The 22,972-nt window shown below is 35.7% G+C and overlaps 3 protein-coding genes across 3 annotated transcripts in view; 1 reads left to right on the forward strand and 2 right to left on the reverse strand.

Annotated features, from left to right (window-relative positions):
* The window catches only part of LOC132092218 (clavesin-2-like), a 20,637-nt gene extending 19,073 nt beyond the window's left edge, over nt 1-1,564 (forward strand). The window contains exon 5 of the mRNA XM_059498364.1: nt 71-1,564. Coding sequence (XP_059354347.1) covers nt 71-164 — 94 coding nt within the window. The 3' untranslated portion in view covers nt 165-1,564. The remainder of the gene's footprint in view (nt 1-70) is intronic.
* Nucleotides 1,565-11,062: 9,498 nt separating this feature from the next.
* On the reverse strand, nt 11,063-21,662 carry LOC132092219 (proteoglycan 4-like). Its single transcript, XM_059498365.1, has 17 exons — nt 21,622-21,662; nt 21,486-21,530; nt 21,329-21,373; nt 20,662-20,718; nt 20,473-20,526; nt 20,301-20,348; nt 20,082-20,120; nt 19,919-19,966; nt 19,767-19,814; nt 19,563-19,610; nt 19,450-19,485; nt 19,330-19,377; nt 18,774-18,812; nt 18,205-18,261; nt 16,813-16,833; nt 12,156-12,200; nt 11,063-11,819 (listed from the first exon to the last, which is right to left on the reverse strand). Exons 5-17 carry the CDS (start codon nt 20,519-20,521, stop codon nt 11,650-11,652), a joined length of 696 nt encoding a protein of 231 aa, XP_059354348.1. The 5' UTR covers nt 20,522-20,526; nt 20,662-20,718; nt 21,329-21,373; nt 21,486-21,530; nt 21,622-21,662; the 3' UTR covers nt 11,063-11,649.
* Nucleotides 20,645-22,972, reverse strand: part of LOC132092863 (cilia- and flagella-associated protein 251-like) — a 32,385-nt gene continuing 30,057 nt past the window's right edge. Inside the window, exon 8 of the mRNA XM_059499287.1 lies at nt 20,645-20,718. Coding sequence (XP_059355270.1) covers nt 20,645-20,718 — 74 coding nt within the window. The remainder of the gene's footprint in view (nt 20,719-22,972) is intronic.

A 22,972-nucleotide genomic window follows, 5' to 3' on the forward strand; every position in this document is an offset into this window, starting at 1 on the left:
TAGATTTTTAATGCACTCTCAGGATTTTTCATTTCTTAGCGGTTTATTCATATTTTGTTTATACCCACAGGTCCCAGTCCGTGGTGGAACCAGGTGTCCTGAAACGACCAGAGAAAGTGAAAAATGAAGAAGAAAACATGCAGCCACTGCTTTCTCTGGACTAAAGGCTTTTAATTCCCCAGGCAACGTGGAAACGCCAAGCCCCGTACGCTGGGGAGGAGCGCACCTTGTTTATATAACACGAAGGGGGAAAAAAGTATAAAGAAAGGAAATGTTAAAAAGCAAAAGAACACACAAACAGCCTCCAGGAACAATACAGAGAGCTGCCAGTTTAAATGATATTTTTGAAGCAAAGAGCTGACGACGGACTTCCGTATGTGATTGTCAAGTGCCAATTCAAATCTGTAAATACACTTCAGTTCTAGACGTGAGATTGAGGGAGTAATTGTGACATGAACGTGTAAAGACTGCTGTGAATATCCTGTGTGTGCTTCTTGTGATTGGTTATTATGTAGAACACGGTACAGTAGAATGGGTAATCATGCTTATAAAGATTCACAAGCTTTGGGGTATCCTACATTTATAATCCCCAAATCAGGATTCAGGTTTCACAGCGAATACCCCTTTATGAAGAAAAGATTTTTCTAACGAGCATTTGCAAATATTATTTTAACACATGCTTTTCGGTTTAGTATTCTTATATCCCAGAGGGGTCGAATCACATTTAGTAGACTTTAGCTGATTCTTCACTGATGGTCTTTTTGTTTACACTCTGTCGTAGATCTGTGGAATATCGCTTTATTTCATAACCATTTCCACATTAGATTAAGTTGGTTTCCAAGGCAATTGTATTCAAACAACAAAATACTGTCTTTGCCATCTTTCCAACTTCAGAGTCATTTCTGCTAAAGTTAAGGGAATAGGTCACCCAAAAATAAGTATTCTCTGTTTATTTACTCACATATCTTAGTATCACTATTGTAGTTTCTATTAATATTTTTATTATTTTTATTAACTTAATGAATATTTAAACCTCTATATGTTGACATATATAATATTTTTGCTGCCCATATGTTGATATTTTCCCATGAAAACACGAAAGGAGAGTTTTGAGGAATTTGGAACAACACGATGGTGAGTAAATAAAGACTTTTTGGTTGCACTATACACTGTTACTCTAACACAGAGGATTCCACAGAACCATAAATAAGGTGTTGTACAGTGACACATGCTAGTGCATGCTTCCACATGCTTATCTTGGTCAGCTAATGGTTTAGATCGTGTGAAAATAGCTTACTCTAAATTACTCAGCTGTTTTATGGCATGCTGTGTTGTCATTCGTTTTTGGCAATAAGTTTTTACAGCGATTAAGTTTTAAGCCCAAACGAGTGAATTTAATGCACAGATAATTTCACTATTTGATACTTTGTGAGTGTGTTAGGAACAAGGGCAATATACACTACATTTAAAATACATACAAATCTTCCAGGCTTTAGTTTTTTGCTGATATTTTGTTTTTCCATGGGAGCAAAAATCCTCATTGATTTTGAGCAAATGATACTTCCCAGACAAAAAAAGAAAAAAATCTATATAAATATGTAATCAAAGCCTCTAGCTTGCCTAAACAGTCAAATTTAGGAATACTGTGGTCATCTTTCTATTTTGTGTAGTACATAATGTAACATTCTGTGGTAACAGTTTTGTACAGTGGCTCTTTTGTTCTTTGGTTTGTTCCTGTTTTTATTTTCTTATTCTCATATAAATCAATAGCTACACATACATTGTTGTACACTTGCATATATGACGAAACATACAATATGGATCACAGATTAAGGAATCAATAGATTACATACAGTACAATCACCCTAACAATTTTATGAATCTCCAAAGTTGTTAGTTATATATAAGATGCTGTTAATACATTGTACACATTTCAGTGTTTATGCAAACATCCCTTAGAATGTTTTCCCTATCTTTAGCTTTTGAACACTAAGACTTTACAATTTACATCAAGCAGGTTAACAGTCCAGATTATGACTTTTTATATTTTGCTGATATAGTTTGTGTTAAGCAAGGTGATATCCGTTTTTTATTTGCTAAAACTAAAGTCTGCCCACTCTGATGACTCATTGGGCTTAAAATCGTAAGGAGTGAAAAATGTTTCTAAAACCTTGCTTTATTATCCTGAACAGAAAAGTTGAAAAGTTTTGAATCAGAATGTATTTCCCAGAGATTAATGTCACTAGTTTGGATTAAGAGAATGGTGTTCTAATCATTATAGTCATTATTACACTTCCTGTGTCACGTTCAGATATTTTGAGCAGGAAGGCCTCAAATGATGGTGTAAATTGTTTCAGCATATATTTAGCATACATTTTAGAATTTATTTGTATTCCTGTATATGTTTTGTTCATGATGCATAATGAACAGCCTTGTTTGTATTTTAGGCAATCGGAATGTTGATCAAATTGTCTCCATTTTTCTAGCCTTGCTTTCTATGGATATGTACTGTACATGTATTGCCATTACAACCAAAGCAACCCTGGGTCAAAGAATCCGACAATTATCCCCTGCTTTTCTAAATACTACAGAAACAACATTTCTTTGATTGTTGGCTTATCTTTTCCATGTCACTTTGATTGTATAATAAGGTGTTAGTGCTGAGAAGCCCATGCAGTATAGAGGTATTATCATGCAGAACAATACATGTGGTTTAAAGGAACATGTTGAATGGAAGTAAATATGTGTATATGTCCTTTCAAAATGCTGAGATAAATTATGTAACTGAAACTAAACTGCGAAAGGAAAAAAAGCAGCCAATAAATATTCATATGCATAGTTTAAACCTATGAATACATTTTTCTTTGAACTCAGCTCTTAATTTTGCTTTGTTTTTAACAGGTTACATCTAATAAGGTGAATGGCTTCTGTTTCTTTCCCAAGCTCTCCCACAAACATATGTCCACGTACTGTAAGTTTGGTACTAAAATTCCACAAAAAGAAATAAATATAAAAATATGTAAAAAATAGGGCATTGCTTTAGGGCAGCAACAAATGCATGTGTACAGTTATGACAGTGGTATATTTACGACAGTGAATTCCACTCATTTAGCTGTAGGGGCGTCAAATTCGCAAAAACAAAATAAAGTACATACTGTACAGCTGCTTTAAATAATTTTAAAATATAGTTATAGATTATTATATTTTAAATTGTAATAATATTTCACATTATTAGCCTTCCATTTTATTGTATTATTCAAACTGCAGTCCATCATATAACAAATATTGTTGTTGTTGTTGTTTTTGTCATTTATCAGGATAAAGTTGCTTAGAAATCACATTCCATTAGCTTAGAAAAGTAATATATCCAGCTGAATGTTTTTAGGTATCATAACCACACATATAACACATAAACAAGGTGTTAGGAGATTAGGAAATTATCATACACTCCATAAAGCCTTTTTTAGATTATGTCCACAGCCAATAAGTTAAACACTCTGAAGGGACCGTTTGTTTGCTTAGAGTGCACAAAACCGGTGCCAAATTCTTCTGGTTGTCCTTATCTCATTCTTTGCTGCCAACTATGAGCATCTGCTGAGTCTGCTTTGGACTCAGCCTGAGCCTTCGTGTACAAACACAGCACAAAACCACTGGCCTCCTGAATTATTTAGTGAGGGTGTCATCATCGCAGCTCACACCACCTTAAGTGTGCAATCAGGCTTCAGCTCTCTGATGGCGATGCACATGAAATACACTGCAGTGTAGTGTCTAATTAAAAAGCATTCGTCATATTTAAGACCATGCCGTATGTCTGTTGACCATAATGGTGCTTCCTGTCATTCTCTGCATGCATTGCCTTTTTATTACCACATAGTCGCAAGGAGTCGCTCCTTAATAAGGATGCACAGACCTATTTATCTTCAGGGCTTTTATTGTCTACCGAGACCATGGGATGCCAGTGCTAATATGAGATTCACAGTCAGACTGTCTTCTTGAGACAGCAGTTCCCATATTGGAGAGTTTGGCCTTGTCTAAACCGGGCTATTTTAAATGGAGATGAAGCACTGATCCTGCCCCGAGGAACCTTCTCTGCTGATGATAGTGGAAGACTGCTTGCTTTTATGAGCAGCAGGGTGTTTGTGAATCTTGGATGTTGATGCAATACAATCATTATGAATGACAGACTAACTGAACATGAAATGTTGCAATGAGACTTCATTCATGTGTGTTAAAATACTTTCTTCAAGACAAGAGACAAGATGAGGATTAATTTTTGATTGAACACACATACACAAATGCTGTCTGTCTGTCAGGGAAGCTGCTTTCTCTTTTGGACACACTCAAAGTGATTGCCAATACTAAGACCAAAACAAAATATTTCACTTAGCTGTGAATATTAGGTTCAGTCAATTTAAACAGAAAAGCCAATTAGTTTCAGGTTGTGGAAGTTGTTTTGGGGTAGAATTGGCAAAACAATTTACAATTAGAATTATTTTATTACTTTAAAATTATAAATGTTTCCAAAAGGGGTACAAATAAAGATGTCTTCCTTCCTAACAACAATGATATAAAGATTATATATAGATTATTATTATTATTATGGAATATTTGAATTAATTTGTAGAAGTTATTTGTTACAGATTATTGATTATTAATTTAAAATATTTTATTGTATTTTTTTTATCATTTAGCTATTTTTTTCATCAGATTATTCATTCTAAGTTATGTTGTAATTTAATTGACCAATATTACCTTTTTATTTTATTCTCGATTTATTATCATTATATATTATTATTATTATTTGAAGGAAGATTTGCAAACATATACATAAGAGTATATATACTATAATTGTCACTCTGTCACTCTATGCTCTGGTTTTCCATATAGTAAAAAAAAGTCCCACCCCTTTCTGAATTATTTATATAGAGGCGCTCAGAGCATAGAGCACATTGCAATCATGTAGTTATCTGGCTGACCCAGATATCTTCACTCATCAGCTGATGTGACCTGCTTGAGCCACACTACTTATCCAGACTGAGGCCTAGAATCCAGAACCTTGGCTTAGATTCTGAATTTTTTATAGCCAGGCTGCCATAGAGAATTTGGCTTAAAATAGTGGACCTGTTTTATGTTGCTCTTAACAGATGAGGGTTTGAAGAGGGCAGACTAGAGGGAATTACAGCGGCAAAGTCAGAATTTATTCACCAGCTTCTCCTGAGCAGATTAGATTCAGTCAAAATTATGAATGGCCCTACTAATGGTGTCCAGACAGTGGCCAAAGATCCCATAAGAAAAAAGAGAAAGTTCACAATTGTTGGTCCAGGATGTTTATTAAGAGCTGTGTGGAGTATAGATGAACTTTAAAATATAGTTTAAAGTTAATAACAACATAGAGCAAAAAAGGTTTCAATTGTTACTGTGAAAAAAAGGATATTTGGAATACTAGATTTGCTAAATACTGGGGAAGAAGAGTCTTAATTCTGAATAACATTCTTATCATACTACTGTTATTATCTCTGCAATGCATGTAGCATGTATGCTAGTATGTTATTCTGAACCCAGCCCATGTTATGGAAGGGTTGACTGAAAGTATAGCTACCAAGATAGAGCTTGTTAATCTGCAAAAAAAAGTTTTTTAATGAATATCCTGTTGTACTCTTTCCTCTGTGGATTTGATAGCTGGGTTTCAGTCTTGCAAAGTAAGGTACTTTAAATTTTTACATTTTTTAAGACCAAAAATATCAGGATCACATCAGCTAGCTTTGGTCATAGTAGCAGCATGCTAGGAAAACACAGTTTATATCAAATTTTAGGAGGCAAAAGAACAGTAAATACACTGTGAACTGTGAAAAGTATTCACATTTGAGCTAATGTGTAGCGAGTAAACTAACCGTTTAGTTTCCTTTTTTTTTTTTTTTTGCTGAGTAAACACATCTCCACAACAGTTTTATGATATATCAGATATATTGATATTTCTGTTGTATGTGGAAAACTGAAAATACATTAAATTGTCAAAAACAACATTTAGAAAAACAGGACATCACTTGCTTCTAATATTCTGTTATGGTTCATTTGTGCTCTTATTTTTTCTGTGAGCAATAACTGAGGTACTAGAGCCAGAAAAGTAACAAATTATCACTGTGTGTGTGTGTGTGTGTGTGTGTATATATATATATATATATATATATATATATATATATATATATATATATATATATATATATATATATATATATGTATATATATATATATATGTATATATATATATATATGTATATATATATATATATATATATATGTATATATATATATATATATATATATATATATATATATATATATATTGTATATATATGTATATTGTATATATATGTATATATGTATATATATATATATATATATGTATATATGTATATATGTATATATATATATATATATGTATATATATATATATATATATATATGTATATATATATATATATATATATATATATATATATATTGTATATATATGTATATTGTATATATATGTATATATGTATATATATATATATGTATATATGTATATATGTATATATATATATATATATATATATATATATATATATATATATATATATATATATATATATATATATATATACTGTATATATTATTTTCCTAGAGTTCATGCTCAACATTTTTGTTCCATTTCATGGCAAAGCATATTAAACTGGCTCATAGGAGTGTAACTAATCAACTAATCATTTTGTAGAAGAAAAGGCTCTGATATTTAATTCATAACAAAACTTTGATAGACTGAAATGCACAGTCCGCTTCTTTTATTTATAATTGCTTTCACACATTTGGCTTGACACATATTTATGCAAAAACAAAAATTCACCCAAATGAATAAGAAAAAACAATTTATTATCAGACTTTTGCCCACTCCAAGATAAAATCTAGCAAGATGTGAATGAAAGATAAAAGCAACAATGATTTAGTCACCAATGTCTTTTTGTTCTACTGACAGATCTTATTCAACATTCATAAGAACATGACAGTGACTACGTTTACATGCAGCCAATAACCCGGTCAAAACCGGGATATTAGCAATAACCCGAATATTTGGTCTTGTAAACGCGTTTCGGCATATCCCCATCAAAATGTGTGTTCTGCGCATGTTCTACTCGCAGTATAGAGGCACAGTAGTGTCAAGTGCTGCTGGTGGATCAGTACAAGCGCCAAAGCGCAAACAAAGACTATCGCTATCTGCCCCAAACTATTCATTATCCGCCTGCTGCTGCTGTTGTTGTTGTTGTCTTTGGATACAGGAAGAAGAATCGAGAAATGATGCATATTGTGTCTTGTTGTCCGTACGTCCAGACGCTAACCGTGCGTCGCCGTTTACATCGGGATTGGCGACTGATTACACATTCCATGCATACAGGAGTAACTCTCTCTGCTCACGCATGTAAACGGGTTATCCCGAATGTTTCAGAAACCCGAATAGTGACCTTAACCCGACCATAACCCGAATTTTAACAGCATGTAAACGTAGTCAGTTTCACATATTTAAAACTGTGAATTAGGTCTTTGTAATGTGATGATAAATGATGGCACAATCTGACATAAAACTGCTAAATCAAACCACAAAATCCCATTTATCTACTTTATGAAGGAAAACAAATCTATCCTTTCATAAGCTAAACATACAGCAAGCCTTAACAAGGGTGACAAGTTTTAGGTATCCAACCTCATGTCATCAGTGCAAGATTTATGAAGGAAAGACAATTTAGCAGCCTCGATTGAAATACAGCCTAGCAAGCTATTTAGCACCTCAGAAACGGACATTGTCACTGTTTAAATAAATAAGAGCAACAACTATCACCTCTTAAAGTTCTTAAAGCCCTAAAAATGAATTGTGTACATCTATAGTGCACAAAGTCTTTTGAGAATCAACAGCTGAGGTGCCATCTCATAAACATTGCGTTCTTACTGTAAACTGTCTCTTATTTTTTATTTTTGATTCTCCAAATCAGACAAAAATTACATCTATCTTATGCATTTTTTCAGACAGTGTCATTGATATTTGTATTGTTCATTCATATATAAATTTTAGGAGTATCCAGTTTAGTTGACGTCCTCTCGACTCGACATATGTAGTAACTTCAAAGTGAGATTATTTCTCTGGCCTACTTCTCTGTTCAAAGTCAGACAGCTACACCTACCTTTCTCACTATGTCCTGATTAAAGAGAAACAGCCTTCTGCTGCAGTTATTGCATAGAGTATAAACATTATGCAGTCTTACGACCATATGCAGCCCATATGCACAGCAGCACTCAAAATGCATCCGGCTGTTCACTCTTGTTCTTATAATTTAGATTTTTTTCCACTGCAGTGGATGATGAGAATATATTCAAGGACATATTTAGGTTGTTCCAATCCTTAAGTTACTGAAAATAAAGATCATACTGTACGCCAGGGTGTTCTTGAATAAGACAACGTTTTTTCCTGGTTGAAACTGTCATACCCACAATATTTGCACATATTGCAACAGTGCAATATGTTACAGGAACAAGAATCGACAGTGACCTTAGATCATCATTTAGAAAATCACTGTTGGTCAAAGCAAAGTCAAATGTTATACACATATATCTCTTTTATTATACTACTATATTTTACAATAAAATACTGTTTGATGACTGTCTAGGTCAGGGGTCTTCAACAGTGGGGCTGCAAGGGGTCTGCCCATTTCTGTTAATGACAAGCTATTTTTTGTGAAATAAATAATTGTGGTAATCAAAATTAGTCCTGCTCACATTAAAAATATTAAGTAATTAATATTATTATATTGCATTGCCATCATATTTGCTGAATGAAATCCAGTATTTGTTTATTAAAAATAGTGTCACAATATTTGACACATATTTCTCACAAAATATGTTGAATTTAGTAGCATATTTTCTTGCAACAACCATTTCTAAAGCATAGAAGTTTTGAAGTCTTGCAATAAACTTAAAAACGGCCACAAAGACATGGTTGTAGCTATTTATTCAATTATAAGCCAGTTTTCACATGTATGAATGACTCTGAAGACATTATTTTATGCCTAATCCTGACTTCAAGATTAGAATTATGGCCAGTGATGGAAAACAAATGCAAACATGACCAGATTTTTTCTTCTATTGGTGTTTTATCACATCCAAATAGTGAAAATGAACTAAAATGCAGCTCATGTGTGTATCCACAAAGGGTGTGGTTTGAATAAGGTTGAAAACTGCTGATCTAGGAAAACAGAGAAAACTATGGCATGGTGGACAAAGACTGTAAAACACTGTATTTACTGTATACTTTAACTTTATACAAGTAGCACAGTTGCTTTGGGTTTTATCTGTACATGAAAAGTTTGATTTTATGGATTCATACACAATTCAATTTGCTACCATAAATTTAATAACCTTCAATAAGGGTTTTCAATTAACTAAAGAGATAATAGAAAAGTCTCAGTCAAGTAAAATGCAAGCCTTTCATTATTTAGAGGCTGTAGGCTTTTGTGTGCCTTCATTTCTTAATGTCTCTTTCAGTTCTGTAAGCATGCAAGCTCTTTTCATTGGTTAAGATAGAAATCGGATTCGGTCCAAATGGCGTCCTCCTGTTTTCTAATGGTCATGCATACAAATGCAGAGAGACCGCAGACCCTGGTAGAACCCAGACGCTCTACGTACACATAATCTCATTACCAGTGAGTCAAAGGAAATGGCCTGGGCTAAAAGATAAGGCCTTTAGTGAATGTGTGCTGTTTGACTTTTTTCCGTAATGGGATCATATAATCAGACATAGAAAAATAAATAAATTTATATTTAGAGCAACATTTAAATCATTTAACGAGTTCTAAATTTGCTTCACCCCTAGTGGCATGTACAATAAGAAAAAAACATCAGAATCTGTTAAAAAAAAAAAAAAAAAAATTGTAAACAGATGATTTAAGATCTCAAAAAAAAAAAAAAAAAAAGTAAATCTACACAGTAACACAACATTTATTTGACAGGTGTTTATGCATTAAATATATTCCAAAATGTACATTATAATTAATTTGATGTAATTGCATATTCTTTATTTCTCAAAATTATGTAACTGATTAAATTTACGGTGGCCGAGAAAGCTCAACAGGCTGCAACTTAAGAAAACACATGCAAATTGAAAAAAACACCACCAAATGAAGAAAACATCTTGCATTGTTGCAAATCATCACAACACATGCATATAACGAAACGCGCTGCAAATCCTCACAACACATGCATATAACGAAACGCGCTGCAAATCCTCACAACACATGCATATAACGAAACGCGCTGCAAATCCTCACAACACATGCATATAACGAAACGCGCTGCAAATCATCACAACACATGCAGATAACGAAACGCGCTGCAAATCCTCACAACACATGCATATAACGAAACGCGCTGCAAATCATCACAACACATGCAGATAACGAAACGCGCTGCAAATCCTCACAACACATGCATATAACGGAACGCGCTGCAAATCCTCACAACACATGCATATAACGAAACGCGCTGCAAATCCTCACAACACATGCATATAATGAAACGCGGTGCAAATCATCACAACACATGCATATAACGAAACGCGCTGCAAATCCTCACAACACATGCATATAACGAAACGCGCTGCAAATCATCACAACACATGCATATAACAAAACGCGCTGCAAATCCTCACAGCACATGCAGATTAAGAAACAATTAATGAAGCATTGCAAATTTATTTTCAATAACCTTGAAATTATATTTAGCTGAGGATATTAAAGTTAGCCATCTTAAGTAACGTTTTACATTGAATCATGTAATTATTCAGCTTATTTAGGCTAATAATATCCAAAAGATAAAGGAATCATGCAATCAGGGTGTAAAAAACAAAACAAAAAAAAAACTCACCTTTCAGTTCACCAACGACTCCACTGACCAGTAGCCACTGCACGATAAGCAAATCCCAGCCGGGTCCGACATTTTTTGGGGTCTCCTTGAAACATTTCCATTGTGGTCAGTGCTATTTGTAGCAGGGTTTGCAGCGTTTCTTAATTTGCATGTGTTGTGATGGATTTGTAGCGCGTTTCGTTATATGCATGTGTTGTGATGGATTTGCAGCACGCTTCGTTATATGCATGTGTTGTGAAGGATCTGCAGCGCGCTTCGTTATATGCATGTGTTGTGATGATTTTGCAGCGCATTTCGTTATATGCATGAGTTGTGAGATTTTGCAGCTCGTTTCGTTATATCTATGTGTTTTGATGATTTTGCAGCGCATTTCGTTATATGCATGTGTTGTGATGATTTGCAACACTTGTGTTGTCAAATTGATGAAGATGTTTTTTTTTATTTGCTGGTGTTTTTTCAATTTGCATATGTTTTCTTAAATTGCAGCGCGTTGAGCTATCTCGGCCACCGTACAAATAAAAAAAAAAACACTTGAAATGAATGAATGGAGAGTGTTCACTGAAAAACCAGGGACCTCAACTCATTATTTGTTAAAGTCTCTGATGGTTTAGGTGGACAGCTCTTGAGAGCCTAGCAGCACTGTGTTTTTACAGAAGTTCATGAGCAGTTTGCACCTGCCAGGGCCGGATGAGTTCTGTCATCCAGTTACTGGCCAGCTGCACGGGTTTTCTGCTGCAGTAACGCAGCCCTCTGCTCCATCATGGCTCTCATCATGGTGGGGTTAATAGCAGGACTCAAAGCTGGGGACATGGGCCGCAGTGGATACTGGCTGGATTTAGAACTCATTAAAACACACTGGAAGTATGGCATCTTGCCTGTAATACAAAGAATGAGTGATTATCAGTTCTGAAATAAAATAAAATAAAAACTGATTAAATGAACACTTCTAAAAACATTCATACAACATTCATACATTTATTGAAATATCAAAACAGAATTTAGTTTTGTGTAATATTAATTATAATAAAAACTATTATGTTCTTTAAGTTTGTCCGGCAACAGGTTACATGCTTTGCAAAATTTCATATTGCAATGAAACATTATGATGTATTGTACAATGTCTACAACTCTGTTACAGAAGATTTCTGTAGCAAAACTACTATAATGCAATGTATTATGTTGACCATTAAGCAGAATTAGGTTAACTTTACCTGGCTTTTTCCCCTCTGTGACATTTTCCTCCGCTTTCAGATCTTCTAATTGAAGTTGTTAGAAAGAGAAATTGAAGAAATATTTTTACTCATTTCAATATATATATATATATATATATATATATGCAGAAGCAAATCTTTAAGTGACAGGGCAAGGACTTTCAATTTAGAACAGAATATCTGTTAATGTGACATTTATCAGGGTTGTTATGAGGAGACATGACAAAGCTCAGTTCTCAGAGGAAATTTTTTACATGCAGCAGAACATGATATCTGCAAATACCCATTGAGGCAGAGTCAAAGACTTGAATTTTAAAGTATAAGCGGCCTTCAAAAGTTATTTTAAATGGATGAAAACCAGGCTGTGAATAAAGTCACTTGAGACCTTGGCGAATTTCAACAATGAAAACAATACAAAAGTTGCATTCGCAGATGAACTGAAAGCTTTGTCCTGATCAAAGCAATTTGTCATTGTAATGTAGCATTGCATTCAGAAGGAATCAGAAAATAGACAAAAACTAAGGAGGAAATTCAGAGTGTACCATACCCAAAGACAACATGTCTGAATGTTTGCCAGATTAACATAATCTGTTTTCATCCTGTTTTTTTTTTTTTTTTGCAGTTTTTTTCTATACTTTCTTAACCTTTAAAGTCTGACATATTTTATTGAGCCTTCTAACTAATTATTATTAAAAATAATAATAATAATTTAATATCTTATTTGATACATCCGGCTTTTATGTCTCATATAACCTAATATAGGAGAATATGGCGCTCACAAATGAGGTCCAAACTGAGCAAAAATGTGCAATCTGGTGAGGTTATGATGAAATTCTGGTAGCTTGTAATTGTTACGATCGGAGACCCAGTGAAACGCAGGAGACGAGAGATCCAATCGCAGTATGGGTTTTAATGGGTAATCCAAAGAGAAATCCACAAGCAGGGGTCAAAACCATAAATCCATCCAACAAATAACAAAACGGGAAGGAACAGGAACGGGAACAGGAACTCGGAAGACGAGGAACTCGGAAGGCAAGGAAACTGGGTGACGGAAAGAAAGGACTCCATAAAGACAAACAGAAAAGACGGGTTAATATGCAGGGTAATGACTATCAAGTGAAGACACCTGAGTGCAATTAACAGGAGTGCAATTACTGTGATGAAGGGACAAGGCTTTGTGGGAATTGTAGTGCCTATAGTGAGGTGCCTATGGGGAAGTGAGACCAACAGTGGAGACTCAGGGAAACAGAGACCAGACAGCGTGACATTACCCCCCTCCTCCACGGAGCAGCTACCAGATGCTCCACCCGAACCCAAGAAGAGACCAAGGAACACAGAGACCAGGAGGGAGGTGGAGCGGTGAAGGACCAGGGGGAGGGACGGAGGGCCAGGTAAAATGGGGTAACAGAGACAAGAAGTGCAAAAAAAAAAACAAGGAGCCCAGGAGGGAGGTGGACCGGCGGAGGATCGGGGGAGGGACAGAGGGCCAGGTCCATAGATGGAAACAGAGAGAAAAACAAAAACAAGGAGCCCAGGAGGGAGGTGGACCGGCGGAGGATCAGGGGGAGGGACGGAGGGCCAGGTCCATAGATGGAAACAGAGAGAAGAGGAGCAAAAACAAAAACAAAACAACAACAACAACAAAACACAAGTCCAGGAAGGACATGACGTTCAGTCCCCAGGGCCGAACCGACAGGGCAGGAATCCAGAGAGGAGCAAGGTGGAATTGGAGCCATGCGGTCGAGACAGAAGCCCCCCAGGGCGGCGCAGAAGACCACCGCATCTGTGCGGTCGAGACAGAAGCCCCCCAGGGCGGCGCAGAAGACCACCGCATCTGTGCGGTCGAGACAGAAGCCCACCAGGGCGGCGCAGAAGACCACCACTTCCGTGCGGTCAAGACAGAAGCCAACCCGGGCGGCGTAGAAGACCACCACATCCGTGCGGTTGAGACAGAAGCCCACCCGGGTGGCGCAGAAGACCACCATGCGGGCGAGACAAAAGCCCACCAAGGCGAGGCAGAAGACCACCACATCCGTACGGTCGAGACAGAAGCCCACCAGGGCGGCGCAGAAGACCACCACATCCATGCGGTCGAGACAGAAGCCCACCAAGGCGGCGCAGAAGACCACCACATCCGTGCGGTCGAAACAGAAGCCCACCAGGGCAGCGCAGAAGACCACCACATCCGTGCGGTCGGGACAGAACCCTACCCGGGCGGCGCAGAAGACCACCACAGTGGGATCGATGACACCGGAGAGCAAGTCTGGTTAGGCAAGTCTGAAACCGAGAACATGAACAAGTTAAGGGTGTCCTCCGTGGCAACGACAGGATCAGTCGAGCGCTCAGAGAGTTCGGCTGAGATGTGACGAGGCTCTGGAAGTTCCGCAGAGACGAGGAGAGACTCTGGTAGTTCAGCCGAGACGAGGAGAGGCTCTGGTAGTTCAGCCGAGACGTGGAGAGGCTCTGGTAGTTCAGCAGAGACGTGGAGAGACTCTGATAATTCCGTGGTGTTTAGACTGGATTCAGGAAGATCAATGATGACTTGACTCTGCTCATGAAGATCATTGGTGACTTGCATTTGTTCATGAAGAACACTGGTGATTGGACTTTGCCCATGAAGATCAACGGTGATTAGCCCTGACTCTGGAGGGTCAACGGTGACTAGCCCTGATTCTGGAGGGTCAACGGTGACTAGCCCTGACTCTGGAGGGTCAACGGTGACTAGCCCTGACTCTGGAAGGTCAACGGTGACTAGCCCTGACTCTGGAAGGTCAACGGTGACTAGCCCTGACTCTGGAAGGTCAACGGTGACTAGCCCTGACTCTGGAAGGTCAACGGTGACTAGCCCTGGCGGCCATATTGGGCAGTGGCGCTGGGCCGGTGGCCATCTTGTGCTGTGGCGCTGGGCTGGCGGCCATCTTGTGCTGTGGCACTGGGCTGGCGGCCATCTTGCGCCGAGACGCTGGACTGGTGAGCACCTTGTGCTGTGGCGCTGGACTGGCGGCCATCTTGCATCGTGGTGCTGGCTGGCGGCCCTCTTGTGCAGTGGCGCTGGGCTGGCGGTCCTCCTGTTTGTAGACCCCGGTCTAGAATCGGCTATCCCACTGGGAGAGACAGGTGTGGCTGGGGTATTCCACGGAGACCGATGTCGTAAATAGAATACAAACTCCCAGAAATTATAAGCGTCCAACTGCTCCATTTCATTTCGAGGAACTGGGTCATCCAGCCCGGTGTTGAAAGTGTCCTTTAGGGCCGCATCATTATATCCCATACCCTCAGCTAGGGTCCAGAACATTTGTGCCATAGCACCCACCTCAATCCCCTCTTGGCGGAGGGTGGTCAATTTGACGTAGCGTGCCCTTCGTTCCACCATACTGGCTGGGGAACGGGTATGAAGTCCCTCACTGCTGGATCTCGATATTGATGGAGTCCTTCTGTTACGATCGGAGACCCAGTGAAACGCATGAGACGAGAGATCCAATCGCAGTATGGGTTTTAATGGGTAATCCAAAGAGAAATCAACAAGCAGGGGTCAAAACCATAAATCCATCCAACAAATAACAAACAGGGAAGGAACAGGAACAGGAACGGGAACGGGAATGGGAATGGGAATGGGAACAGGAACTCGGAAAACGAGGAACTCGGAAGGCGAGGAAAAGAGGAAAGAAAGGACTCCATAAAGACAAACAGAAAAGACGGGTTAATATAGGCAGGGTAATGACTATCAAGCGAAGACACCTGAGTGCAATTAACAGGAGTGCAATTACTGTGATGAAGGAACAAGGCTTTGTGGGAATTGTAGTGCCTATAGTGAGGTGCCATAGGGGAAGTGAGACCACTAGTGGAGACTCAGGGAAACAGAGACCAGACAGCGTAACAGTAATGTAATTCAATGGGATCTGTCACTATATCTCTCTGTGTATACTTTTGTGTTTACTGGAAAATAAGACAATTATACTGATTAAATTATGCTTTTCAGTGAATAGTGCCTTGCTAAATCGGACTGCAAGTGGTTGCTGAATAAGACCCAGGGTTTTTACTGTGATAACATGCACTAAAGTGGCACACTAGTTAGTAAACTTGACTCTAACTAGCAGGTCAAGTGATTTATGTAAAAATGTAGAGTAGGTGGGTGTTAAAGTGGAAGAGTGGCATTAGGAGTTCACAGGGCCAAAATGCCAGCAGCATTAGTGTATTAATAGCAGCATTTAATTTTTAATTTCACTAATGCTTTTTAAAAATAGTTTAATCTCTGGTTTAAGTGGGGACCTTGAATAGTTACAATGTGGTTTATTTGATTTCCAGTGAATTATTGCGGTTCAGTTATTGAAACCGATGGTGAAGTGAATATATCTAATGAAAAGGGGAATTGTACCTCAGCGTCACCTGGAAGTTTTGAAGTTCTCCCAAGTTCTACAATATGCAGGTTCACATTATCACTATTAATGCTTAGCAATGCATTTCTAAATGTATCTGCAGATGTTTTAACCTGCTTACACAAATGCATGCATTTGATTATTGCTTATGACTTGCTGAATGATTAGGGACAGCATTACTGTATATGAGGCAAACAGTCTACATTAAAAAAAAAAAAAAAAAAACGCTTCACAGCATACTCTTTCACAACTTATGGATGCCAGAAAACATCTGAACTTACTTGCTGGTGCTGGTGCCTCAGCTGGTTTGTTTGAAGTCAGAAATGTAATGACAGAATCGTGGTTAGCAAAGATCAACCTTAAAGCGATGGCAAAAAACATGGGCTTTGTTCTAAAACCTAGAGAGATTTCTCACTGCCTTATTAGGCAGCATTCTAACTAAAATAGAACCTCAGAAGAGACAGCCACACCTACAGCTAGCCATATTTTACCATTTTAATACTTTCTAACTGAATAATTGTTTGTTTTACCAATTTGAATACATTTATTTTGAAAACATAATTATTAATTAATATGAAATGTAGATGCAAATATTTAATAATAAACTATGCCATGATTTTTAGTGCAGTCATTTTTACAGTTTCTCACCCTTTTTCATTGATGTATGACTGGCAAATATGCTTTTAAGTTTATTAGTTTATGTATTAATTAAATGTGTAATCCAAATGGGTGGAAATGTTATTATAAGCAATTCAAATACATAAATCTCAAATTAAGGGCCTAAATATTTTGTGATGTTATAATAAATATAAAACTAATTTTCAGTAAATATTTTCCTATGTTGTGAAATAAAGGAATATATAATATAATATAATATAATATAATATAATATAATATAATATAATATAATATAATATAATATAATATAATATAATATAATATAATATAATATAATATAATATAATATAATATAATATAATATAATATAACACTAAAAATACAAGTTTATTCTTTTGAGCCTGACTGTTGAAATTAAATAGCTGATCCAGTTCACATAACAAATTTCCAGTTCTTGAGTTCAACTCAGATGACATGAGGTTGAAAAAAAATCATACCTGGAAACCTGTGTTCCTGGAGGTGAAACAACACCTTAGGAATAGAATTATTTATATTCTTAAGGTGTCTGGAACACATGCTCAGTTTTGTGATTACGTAGTTATGGAGAAGAACATGAAAGGTACACTTCCTGTCACAAAAATCGAGAAATTCTCTCATGACTTTGAAGTTATCTCATCTGAAGTTATATAACTTGTCAGATCTAATTTTCTTGTGCCAACTGAAGTCTAACGAGATTTTATAATTTATAAATTTTTTGCTGACTTGATCCACCTTGCAGTAAGTTCTCAGTGAAAACAAAGAAACCGTGTGTTCAAAACACAAAGCATCCATTGGGAAATTAATATAAAAACAATTCCTCAATATTTTGCCATGCTTGTCTATTTTGTGCTTTGAGCTGTCAAGAATAAAAATGTGTGAAAACTTCAGATCCAGTTTTACGCTTGTTAGCAATGGAAATCAAAGATATTTTCTCTCTTTTAGGGGCGATATTCAAAGATACAGAGATGGCTATCAGGCTTTTATGATGCAATCTGAAAATAATCATTAAAACTTACCCACAACTTCTTCAGTGGCTTGATTGACTTTCGGTGTTGGTGCAGCCTTTTTTTTGACTAATGATCAAACATAATCAAGCATATTACACTGATGATATAGTATACAGTATACAATATATTAAAAAAAACACTACTTTATCACTTTTACTTTGTCATGTTGTCAGTTACTGTAAACAGGATTTACTAACTTTAGCCCTTTACAGGATGTCAAGGAGTTAAAAAGCACATAAATATTGTGTACTGGTTTCCTGTCAAGAAATCATGAAGTATTGCATGCAATAATTCTATACAATCCATTAACAATCTAAAATGCAGTGACCTATCACTTAAGATTGACAAAATCATTAATCAAATGTATTTGTTGTTTGGAGGATTACTGACTGAAATATTCACTAGAACAAAGTGTCTTCAACACATTCAGAGCAAGATTGCAATCCTTATTATTACTAATAATAAAATAAGAGTTCAGTAGTTTAATATTTAATATTAGGGGGTTGTTTAAACCACTAACCCTTAAATATGAGCATTAGTAAAACTATTACTGAATTCTATACAATAAAATAACATACCCTCTGTTTTGGGCTTCACTTCTTTTACAGCTTTCTCTTCTTCCAATGTATGGGCACAAAAAAAAGAGTATATTGTTATTGAACGAATTATGAAATAATCAAATATTGTTCGATATTTATCAAAATCATACTGCACATCTTAAAGACACAATGTTTCATAAGACTGGTGCTCTGACTGTATGACTGCAGGGATTTTATGGCATCAAATAAACAAAATGGCATGTGGAAAAAAAGCATACAACAACAAATCATTTTCCATGTGTGCCAATCTAGAAGCAACTTATAAGCAAAAATAATGTGGAATGTGGAATTCAGCTAAGGGTAGAACAAGTAGCAGGGACAATTACATTTACTCCAAGCAACATTACATTTACTCGTTGACATTGCTAACGGGGCGGCTAGCAGGCACTTGCCTATAGAAGCAAACAAATATCATCCAGCGTGAAAAATGTATAGCTGTTATCAATTTCTAAACACCTAGTTTAGAATACAGTTGAACCTCTTTCTGTGAGTATTAAAGGGAATAATACAAATAATATGCAACAACAAGATGTACCTTTCTTAGTAGAGGTAGGTTTAGCCTTTTCTTTAGAGATCATTCGCTCTGTAAAATATGAAATTATAAGCTACTGCTCATTAATACAAAACTACTTCCAAGTTCCTGAACCATAATTACCTGTCCCTTTAGACTTCTCTTTCACAGCTGTTGGCTCTAAACAATAGAAAATTATTTATTCAGTATGAAACTATACATTTTAAATTTAGCCATAATTTTTCTATTATTCTTACCTTTCTTTGCCACTGAAGGTTTTACTTTGGCTTTAGTAACTGTGGGGTCTTGAAGACATACAGTACAAATGTATAAAATCAAAAAGGAATGCACAAATTCAAATACAAAATGAACAACAAAGTTGTTATAATAATGACAAACCAGCATCTTCTCCAAAATGATTTTAACTCAGATATTGCCTTTCATTTTAAATTGGATCTCACCCTTCTTTGCAGGAGCTACTTTGGCTTTTTCTTTAGGCACAGCTGGTTCTGAAATTGGAGGTCAAAGGTTATTACTTGCTTCAGGTCTGTTAACATAACTAGAAATATATAATACATTCTTAATACTGGCACAAAACAAATTACTACAATACCTTTCTTTTTAGTGGCTTGTTTTGGTTTTGCCAAAGAAGCTTCTGGTTCTTAAGCAAAGGAAACATTCAATTAGATAAAAAAGAAGAAGAAGAAGAAAAAAAAGACAAATGCAAAATTATTGTCATATAGAATTAAATTAATAATATATTACAGGATAATCACCTTTCAGTAGAGTAGGAGTTAAAATTTGAACTTCTGATTCTGAAAAACACAGTAACTATTATAAAAAAAAATTTTTCTAGGAAACATACTGCATTTTCACTGAAATTGACTTTTTTATTTTTATTATTTCAATTTTTTTCATTGACAGACACACTATTTAGTTAGCAATAATATGTTAATTATTTTATGAATGGATTTAAATTAAAATATTCTGAATACCTGGAATAGTGGATGGTGGTAATGGGCTACTTGTAACTATATGATGCACTGTAAGATAAAAGATAAAGTAGATTTCAGGACATTAAAGAATATTTTAGGTATGTTTAAATTTAAAGGTGTTGTATGTAAAGTAAACCGAGTTACTGTAATTGTGAGTGGCTGCATTACTCACCATACCAGCCAGGGGGCGCTGGGCAGTACACAGGTGTTGGTCGGCACATAGGAACTGTTTCACCGGATTGTGAAAAGAAAGATTCAGAGTTACACCAGACTGTAGATTGTGTGTTACTGATGCTGTCTTTTTTGCATAACGTGAATGTAACACGTATTAAAAAGTCACAAGGCTATGAGTTGCACTCACGATCCTGTATCAGAGCTGGAGCAGCTGACACTTCCACATCCTCTGAGGCTCGAGATCCTGTAATTAGGAAAAGGGAAAGGGAACGCACTGCTGTCATATAGTTAGATCAAACGGCATTTTTAAATTTGACATCAACTTAGAGGAAAAGTTCAGCCAAAAATGAAAAATATGTCATCATTTACTCATTGATCAAAACCTGTATGATTTCTTTTTTCTGTAGAACACAAAAGAAGATGTTAAGCAGGATGTTCATGCTACTCTTTTTTCATGTAATGAAAATAAATTGTGACCAGGGCCTGACATAAAGTATCCTGAAATCATAAGTTGTTTGACAGTCTTAATATTCCTCACTTGTAGTTCAAACTTGCGTGATTTGAATATGTGCATGTTTAAATTTGCAGAAAATCTGTAATATTGCTCACAACTTACATGCATCACTTGTATGTTTTTTTATTTAATTTTATAATTTTAATTTTATTTTATTTTTATTTATTTTTTTACCATATAGGTTGAGTTTGAAAGTTCCTGTTTGCCATTAATGTGCGTTATATGGAAAACAGCATGTGAACATTTAGCAAAATGTGTGAAGACATGATGACAGGACTTTCATTTATTGATGAACTATCCCTTTAAAGAAGCAAAGTATGATCAGATCATGTGGATTTACTTCTCTTTTTGGGTATGTTGACAGCCGCTGTCTTTGCTTTTGGAGCTGTGAAGCAGAAAGCAAATTTGAGTCAATATTAATTTCTACGATTATGAAAAATGTCATTCAAGGCTTGATGATAAAAAAGCAGGCACACATTGTGCTTGTTCTTTTGCACCTTTCTTTGCTTTTTCTAGTCTTGTTCTTACTGGAGACTCTTTTTCTGATGAGCAAATATTAGTTATGAAGTTAATTTTAGTACAATATTCAATTAATAAAAAACAATAACTCTGATGTAAAGAGGGCTATTGCACCTTTCCTCTCTTTAAGCAGGGGTTCCCTTCTCTTAGTCTCAGCTTCTGGAGAGGGAAAACACAATAAACAATATAAAATTAGTATGATTATCTCCAAATTTGTTGCCAGAAATTTGCTCAGCTGAAAATTATTGTCAAAATATACATTGTTTGCTGGCATAATGAGAACACTGTGTCAAATGCACAATGAAAGACATTTAATTGGAAATATATATTTGTCATTTTACTAAATGTGGAAAAAAACAAATCAAAATTGAATTTAGGAATAAATACATTTTCTAAAGTGGATATTGGCATGAAATGTCCCATAATGCCGTTGGCTCACAATGATTTGATTTTTTATATTTTATTGCATTATTAAATAGACTCTTTTAACCATTTTGTTAAAATAACCGAACAATCTTTTAAAGCACATCAATATGATTTATCAATAGATTTTTCTACTACTTTACTAGTTTTGCACAGGCTTGTTGAGCTGTACTGCTAAAGCAGTTTTGCTGTAGGAATCGACAGTTGCCTTGAGCGAAATCAGCTTTAATCAAACAGATCAATACATCACATACTCTTGTGCTCAAGGGTGACTCTTTTAGCTTTGAAATGAAAAACAGTCAGACATGAATCAAGCCAAACTGCTTTGTTTAGAGAGAGCTGAAAACTGAATCACTTAATGATGAGTAAATCACTGATTATACACTAGCTATTAATAAAAAATAAATAAAAATTTGCCAGCTCTATCAGGAGTCATGATTGATGTTGTAAGTTGATTATACAAATTAGCATATTAGAGTGGAAATACTATCTTGGTTGGGGTTGGGGTTTCGATTTAAAAACAAAAACAAAACAAAATCTAGATTAATTATTATGCACTAGGGGGCACTATTGTGTTTGTCAAAAAATACAACTATTTTACTGATATAAGATCCTCAGTGATGTCCTGTAAAACAGATTACTATGTTATTATATAGATGAGATCATTGCATACTTTTAATTATTCTAAAATGCTTTGAAAAATTAACTTGCAAAGCTATCGCTTTGATGAACAAAATTAAACAAACTAACAGACCATATTTGATATAAAATAGAAGTTACTTGTTATTTACTTATGTTCATAGAACTGTTGTATAAAAATATGTGGTCCCATGTCTAAGATTAAATAATGTTTAAATATGTAGTTTGTTACTGAAAATAAGATAATTTACTTGGCCAAAAATAATCCATGATACTCAAAGAAAACATACTTTATATAATACATATATAAGTTTCAGGCATATATAACTATTTTCTAAAGTATCTATTATTAGCTTCTTGCAGTTGATATATATATATATATATATATATATATATATATATA

The sequence above is a fragment of the Carassius carassius genome, chromosome 18 (assembly GCF_963082965.1).
Source record: "Carassius carassius chromosome 18, fCarCar2.1, whole genome shotgun sequence".
NCBI lineage: Eukaryota > Metazoa > Chordata > Actinopteri > Cypriniformes > Cyprinidae > Carassius > Carassius carassius.

What these genes read in the sequence shown, in the direction of transcription:
- LOC132092219 (XM_059498365.1), bottom strand. Translation starts at nt 20,521, where the DNA reads ATGTGCCGACCAACACCTGTGTACTGCCCAGCGCCCCCTGGCTGGTAT. An exon ending in ACCTTCAGTGGCAAAGAAAG is followed by an intron (nt 19,486 to 19,562) that starts GTAAGAATAATA and finishes TCTATTGTTTAG; the next exon opens with AGCCAACAGCTGTGAAAGAG. An exon ending in CACAGAGGGGAAAAAGCCAG is followed by an intron (nt 11,820 to 12,155) that starts GTAAAGTTAACC and finishes TTTGTATTACAG; the next exon opens with GCAAGATGCCATACTTCCAG.